General features: G+C 33.2%; 1 protein-coding gene across 2 annotated transcripts; it reads right to left on the reverse strand.

Annotated features, from left to right (window-relative positions):
• Positions 1–495: 495 nt before the first annotated feature.
• LOC122578800 (transmembrane protein 45B-like) lies at positions 496–3,380 on the reverse strand. Of its 2 annotated transcripts, XM_043750839.1 has the most exons (3): positions 3,162–3,380; positions 2,042–2,528; positions 496–1,187 (listed from the first exon to the last, which is right to left on the reverse strand). In XM_043750839.1, exons 2-3 carry the CDS (start codon positions 2,386–2,388, stop codon positions 692–694), a joined length of 843 nt encoding a protein of 280 aa, XP_043606774.1. In that variant the 5' UTR covers positions 2,389–2,528; positions 3,162–3,380; the 3' UTR covers positions 496–691. The 2 variants fall into 2 exon arrangements, with proteins under 2 accessions (XP_043606774.1, XP_043606775.1); XM_043750840.1 differs by lacking the exon at positions 3,162–3,380 and having other exon boundaries at positions 2,042–2,585.
• Positions 3,381–7,010: the final 3,630 nt, after the last annotated feature.

Genomic DNA, 7,010 nt, shown 5'->3' on the forward strand with positions numbered 1-7,010 from the left:
GACTAAATGATGTCAAAAGCCAAAGATAGAGGTGCTTATTGTACTTGGCTGCTCTATATAAACACAGCTTTGTCAGACCTAGGGATTTTATGTTCATTCCCTTGGCCGTTTTCTTATTGTTACCGTTGTGTCTCTTTCCAAATAATTTCAATGTAATCGTTTATGGCTATTAGGGTTTGTTTATCAAAACTTCTTGTATTAAAACCTTTTTATTTTAAGTAAGTAATCATATGGCTTTTTCACTATATTGTGTTCTAATAGTAGAATCATCTCGTATTATCCTTAGATTTATATAAGTTTTAAATAATGTTACAAATTTAAGCGTAAAGATTGAAGTTTGCCCTTTGATCTATTTGTGAGGACAAAAAATATATGTTTGGTCAAGCTTCTGCTGGATTGGTTTGTTAAATTTACAAACCATGCTGACTTGCTTGGACCCGGTGTTTAGCATCAGAACCTAATCATTCACACAGCACTTAATCAAAAACAAGAACATCCAAAATGATATCCGTGACTTTATTCAGTTCTAGTTCCAAATGCAGTACTAATTGATTAAATCGATTTAAAATTACATAGGAAAAAAAAATTACAGAAAATTAAAAAAATTGAAAAATTCAAATATACATCTCATCTTATGCAGATACTCTTCTACTTCAAAAAAGTCAAAACTTTGTGGGAAATTTTTTTTTTTTTATAACTGCACATGAAACCCGTCAAGAGGTTTCATCTGAAGCACTCCATACTTGTCCTTCCGGGACCGATGATCTGCAAAAATATAGGCCCCAACAATGCCAAATAGAACCATGAAAACAAGCCCAAACATCTGTACATTAGCGAGCAACTGTCCATGAACCTCATGTTCATGAGAAGAACACGTGACTTCATTTTCTTCAAGCTTACAACCAGCTGGCATCGAGGGCCCGTAGAGGGTGAAGGCGGTTTGATAGAACCATAGACCTTGAAGGGTAATGGCAACACCACTGCACAGATCAGCTGGGAAGCTTGTGGGCATTATGGCCCCAGCCACTATGGATAATATGCAAAGAGCTACCAGTAAAACAAGGAGAAGATGGTAATGGCCCTCTAGTCCTTGGTGTGTTGTTGAATGGAAATAGAATAAGAGGTACTCTGCACAGAATGCTGCTGCTGATATTAAGCACAGGGCACCTTCGGGTAAGGGAAGGAAGCTGAAGATTGACCAAACAAAAAGTCAAAAACAAAAAGTTTATAACGTAAAAATTCAGATATTGCTATGGTAAATTGAGTTCTATATCGCTCTTTATAGATTTATATACAATCTTAGATTACTGGGCGTGTTTAACAAGAAAGTGCATCAAACTTCATCATTGCTACAGTCTTAAGTCTTAATAGTCCAGCTTTCATATTCTTACCAACATAAATCATTTCAAAAACAGATACTCGTATTTGCTAAGAAAGATACAAATGTGTTTCTCATGTTCAGTACAAGCTCATCAAACTGCAATTATATAGTAATACCACAGTAAATTACTTCCCTTCTTATTCGTTTTGGAACTTTTGGCTTAGCACCAATCCCCTTTTTTTTCATCTTTCATATACATGACTTCTAACTCCAAAAGATGATTTATCCGCATATAATTACTCATAAAAACTGAAAATGCTCACGAAAATTCGGTACTATTCGGTACAAAACCGAAATACCGGTACCGTATCCATATAATCGGTACGGTATTCGGTTCTCATTTTGGGTCATTTTCGGTATCGGTATTACTCGGTACGGTTCCGGTACCGATCTCATCCCTCATATAACATGATCATGAATTTATCAACCGAGAAACATGAGATAAGCATTTAGACGGTAGTGGGACCCACTTAAGATTCATGTATAATATCGACATGTTCCATTAAGACACATATGATAAGCATTTGGAGTTTTGGACCTATTCCTAGTTCCATTTCAGCATAAAATTCTAGGGGATTCTAATGTATGCAAGAAAAAATACTCTCAAACTATTTACAAATTGTGCCATCGAAAAGCAGAGACAAAGTAGAAAAAACTGACCTGGTCTTTTCAGAGAGCAAAGCAACGATACTAAACACGAAGAACATCAGAAGCATTCCACCATGTTCAAAATCATTCATATGATGTGGGTTCAAGACGCCATTAACAAAGAACTTAAGGTGTGTCGAATACAAAAGCTCTATACACATATCAATAAAAGCTCCAACTGCTATAACATACAGCTCCAAATACTTCAATTTCCCATTAAAACCTGGAACCGGGTTCCAAACTTTAACACGAAACGAGGTCGGGTCTGTTGCATAACGTACCACGGTACACCATATATGCCATACCCCAACCACAAGAAACAGGGTCCCTGGAACAACATGTCCCATAAAAGATCCCATCTTTCTCTATCTTTACACGGCTTCTGATCCTCAACAATTTTCTTCAAATATCAAATCAGAAAGTATGTTTGAGATGGCTTTATTCAATTTAGGGATACTCTTGGTTTCTTTGAAATTCTATAAACCAGCTAAATCAATTTCTGTTTCAAGAGATTGAACACTTTATTAGTCAAAAAAAGAAACTTCCAATATTATGACATACAAGATATAACAACACTTTCTTGTATATATATCATCCTAACATTCAACCATTAAAGTCAAACTTGCACCAAAGTCAAAAATGGAAGCTTGACACAAAAACATCAAGAAACAGACAGATCTTAAAGTTAAGAACATATTTATCACAACTAACAAACCACCACCCAAGGCGGTCTGGTCTGGGAAAGGTCACGTGCATATGAGTCAAAAGACTCTCACAGCCAGAACAGCAACCCTAACAGTAAAAAAAACCCTCCTCTGTTTACCCATTTAGTACAACTATAACAAATCATTCAATCATAATTACACCTTCAAAATTCAAGAAATTTCAAGATAGTTTCTTGAACATCAAGCTTATACATATATATATCGATCAATATAAAAAGTCAAACTATAACAATCAAGAAACATACAGATGAAATCTTGAAATCAAGAAACAAACAAATACAAAAATAGACCCATTAACCTAGATACTACTAGTATACATATGTAAAACATACATGGGTGGTTGTATATTATATAAGTATACAATATATATAATCTTACAAACAAATACGGAGTATATATGAACTTACACATATGTATAGATGTTCGCCACTTGTTTTCATGATTACAAAATGATCCAAAAAAACATACTCAAATCAAGATTCGAAAAGATGGGTATAAATGAAAAATGATTGTTATCAAAGAAGGCGGTGGGATCGGGTCTGTGAATAAAGTGACAAAAAGAGAAATTACGAAAGCTTTTTGACGGCAAAGGTTTATTACTCTTCTTTAATATAATTAATTAAATTGATCAATTGTTAAAAAGTTCACAATTATGGGCTATGGTTACATCGATTCAAGATTTGACTAATAACCCATATGGTTGTTTTTGGGTCCCACCGCTGAAAACATGTTCCCCTTGTTTGTTTGTGTTTACTTGTTGGGTTAGAGACCTGTATAGAATTTGCGATAAAAGATTTACATGATGATAGTACGAGTATATTTTTTGTTTATTTATTTACTGGTTTTAATGTTATACATAGTTTGATCAATTTTTTGTGGCTAAAAATATAAAAGATATAGTAATTTCATCTATATTCTAAATAATTAACCATAACTTAACGATATTTGTTTTAAAAGAAATATTGATTTGCAAGTGTTATTACCTGTCACCCTTCGCTCCAAAACCTTAATCAACAAAGTCACGATCTTTTCGTGAAATCGCTTGACATCTCGTTAGTTTTAAGGCTCGATCATCAAATAAGTCAATAAAGCTATTATTTAATTTATGAAAACGATAATAACAGCCCTAAGGGTTATCATTAACAACTTATTACATACATAAAAAGTAATACTTTATATATTAAATTAATTAATATTGACAGCCCCTAAAAACATTAACAAAACTCTTTAATTTATAATAATGGATATGTATATGACTATATGTATGTTTTGATAATGTAATATATACAAACATTATTTGTAGAGCAGAGTAAACAATTAGATAAGCTGTTAATTTACAAATATAATCCATTGTCTCTCGAAACAAATATCAAAAGTTTTATGGTTATTACAAATATTATAATCAATCATAAAGTTGGATAAGTGGTTAATAGTTAATACTCTTATCTTTCAAGACAAAGGTCAAGAGTTCTATACTCATGTCTTGCAAGACTTGAGGTCTTTTTAAATATTAAATAAAACATGAAAGCAAACGCTCTATAACGTCGAGGTAAAGGTAAACCTATATATGTCTTAACCTCCCTCATATACAGTCGTAATATTATGACCCAAAACCCATATAAAACGATATTGAGTACTAACTTAATTACTATCTGTTAAATTACAAATATTGAGATTGTTAAAGTTGAAACATGAAAGACAAAATGAAATGTGAGTTGGTGTAAACTTGCAACGTGAAACGTGTAATATGGACTTCAAAATTCAATTGAATTCCCGACAAGGGTGGTGTGACTTGTTAGAGATACACGGTGTTTTAGTTTGTTGATTGGTTGATACGTCTAGCTTAATTCATATGCATAATAAGACGGATATATCGTTCTTGATTCAATTAAACTGCCTCATTTTGACTTTTTTTTAAAAGACAAAAAACTACCTCATCTAGATCATTGAATGGAAAAGAATGCTTGTTTGTACATTTCATAGTTTCACATGGAATAATATTTATTTTCACATATGCCTATGCATGCGCTGATGCGCATATAGAATAATAGAATGTAAAGGGGGTTCCGAAAACGCCAAACCCGCGTCCCCTTTTGATTATTACAATCTTTTCGATTTTATTTTTTTTTAGATTTATCTAAATTTCTTAATTAGAAAATATATAAAATGTTTTTGAACAAAAAAGTTTTAGAAATAATCTATAAATAATTAGAAATAACATAGCCAAAGAAAAGGATTAAAATTTCAATATCTATCAATAAACTAACATAAAATTGAAAAATTATTTAAACGACATGTATCATATTCATTGATGGGCATGTATCCTTTTTAATTTATTAAACGATTTACTCAGTATTATTTTGAGTTAATCTATATCTATCAAGTTTTCTAATTAGTATCAAATATAACTTATCATATGTATCCATTGACTAATTAAATCAAAGTGGATATGTATGATGGGTTTGCCCGTCATGATCTATCTTTGCAAGAAAGAAATCATTGCTCTTATTGTGTGTCTATGTGAATAGACCGAATGTTTTAACAGTAAGTTTTTCTACTTATAAGTATTAAGCTCAGTTGAAACAAAGAAAAATAAAACATATTTGTGTTAATTTTGGACAGGTGTTTAAAATGGACATATCACATATGTGATATTTTTCTATTTAAATGGATAAATATGTAATTTTAAAAGTTAATAAAAGGATATATGATAGAAATCATAGAATTTCTTTAAAAGAAAACTTTTAAACACTCTTACAAATTTTTTAGTAAAAAAGCTTTTATAAAACTTGTATAGATGCTCTATTGCTCTAATATCAAATCCGATAACACAACGGCGCCACCGCGTCAAACCCCTAAAACCAGGCCACACTGGGAAATCACCGTGATCTTCTTCCACTACGGCAATGGCCAACATCATCCTTCTTTTTAAACTGTCATTGGGAGAACATTTGAGTGTACGTTCATCGTTCTTGTCTCTCCTACCGATTTACCTATATGTACATAGACAGAAGATATGGTTAATCTGGTGGGTTTAGTTATACTTTCTTTTCTTTTACTTATATTTTAGTACTACTAATTTACATATATTAATATATATGTTTTTATTTAATTTTGAATTATTTTGACTGGTAACCCTGAGGTTGAAGGATGCAGCCCGAAACAGGTGTTGGATTTTGTTATTATAAAAAAATTATTTAAATGTATAAGCTTACAAACCTTGATTTGCAACTAGAAAAAACATGTTAATGAGCAGTCTTTCAATTAGTAGGTATGAAGGGTTTAGGTAATGAAATGCACTCTTGTATTGTTAACAATTTTGCTACATTATAGTATACTGATCAAATTGGACTCGACTTTAGAAGAGGATTATATTGGCATACCATGCCATAAATATTGCTCACCATTAAACTACAAGCAAAATTTCAAGGATCACACACGGAGCTCAGAAATTAAGTAGGATTGAGAATAGTGAGGCATAAGTAATTAGTTACAAACCGTACGAAAAACGCAGGTGCGTTTCTGTTTCCTGTGACTATGGTCTAATCCCTTGGCCTATCACATCTACATTCGAGTTTCACCCACAATGGGATAAGAACCCGCTTGCAGACGGGTGGCTCAGAATCAACAATTGTGGTGCCCATCCGGTGATAATCAAACCTCTGTTACAGCTTTATGTCTATTTTCTACTGATAATATCCTATCTCTTCTTCATCCTTATTTTAGCCGCACCCAACCGGATTGGGGTGCTTATTTTACCTGATCCGGGCTGGATCACCCGTATATGATAGGCTTGTTTGATAGACGTTGGATAGTACGTTGTACTCTTTAAGTTCACCCTCACTCCCAAATGAAAAAATAGATCACTGATCCAATTGGTTTCGATTTCAACCATTCAATTACCTCATCTTCTGTGTAATTGGATGTATGGTAGCAATGGCTCCCCCAGACTGGAACCTTGGTTCAACGATGTAGTTGAAGAACAAGCCCTCAAGTTTGACACAAATGCTGATAAGCAAAGGCCACAGAGCCAGTCCACCCAATGTGGCATTGAAATGGAGTGTGAATGTGAACGGAGTAGTGGTGAAGGCAGGCTGAGGGACAGACTCCATGAATGCAGGGTTGTGTTATTGAAATTTAGTATTCTTCGATCTGTCAGTTATTTCAAAGAAGTAAACTCTATATAACTCAGAAGCTTCATCACTCAGTATCGTTCGACACATGTCTTACTGGTCACTGCACTTTCAAGTTTCATC

This window comes from Erigeron canadensis, chromosome 8 (genome assembly GCF_010389155.1).
Source record: "Erigeron canadensis isolate Cc75 chromosome 8, C_canadensis_v1, whole genome shotgun sequence".
Classification (NCBI taxonomy): Eukaryota; Viridiplantae; Streptophyta; class Magnoliopsida; order Asterales; family Asteraceae; genus Erigeron; species Erigeron canadensis.

Coding starts and splice junctions, on each gene's coding strand:
- LOC122578800 (XM_043750839.1), bottom strand. CDS start 2,388: ATGGGATCTTTTATGGGACATGTTGTTCCAGGGACCCTGTTTCTTGTG. Junction 1,188..2,041: donor TTGCTCTCTGAAAAGACCAG/GTCAGTTTTTTC, acceptor GTCAATCTTCAG/CTTCCTTCCCTTACCCGAAG.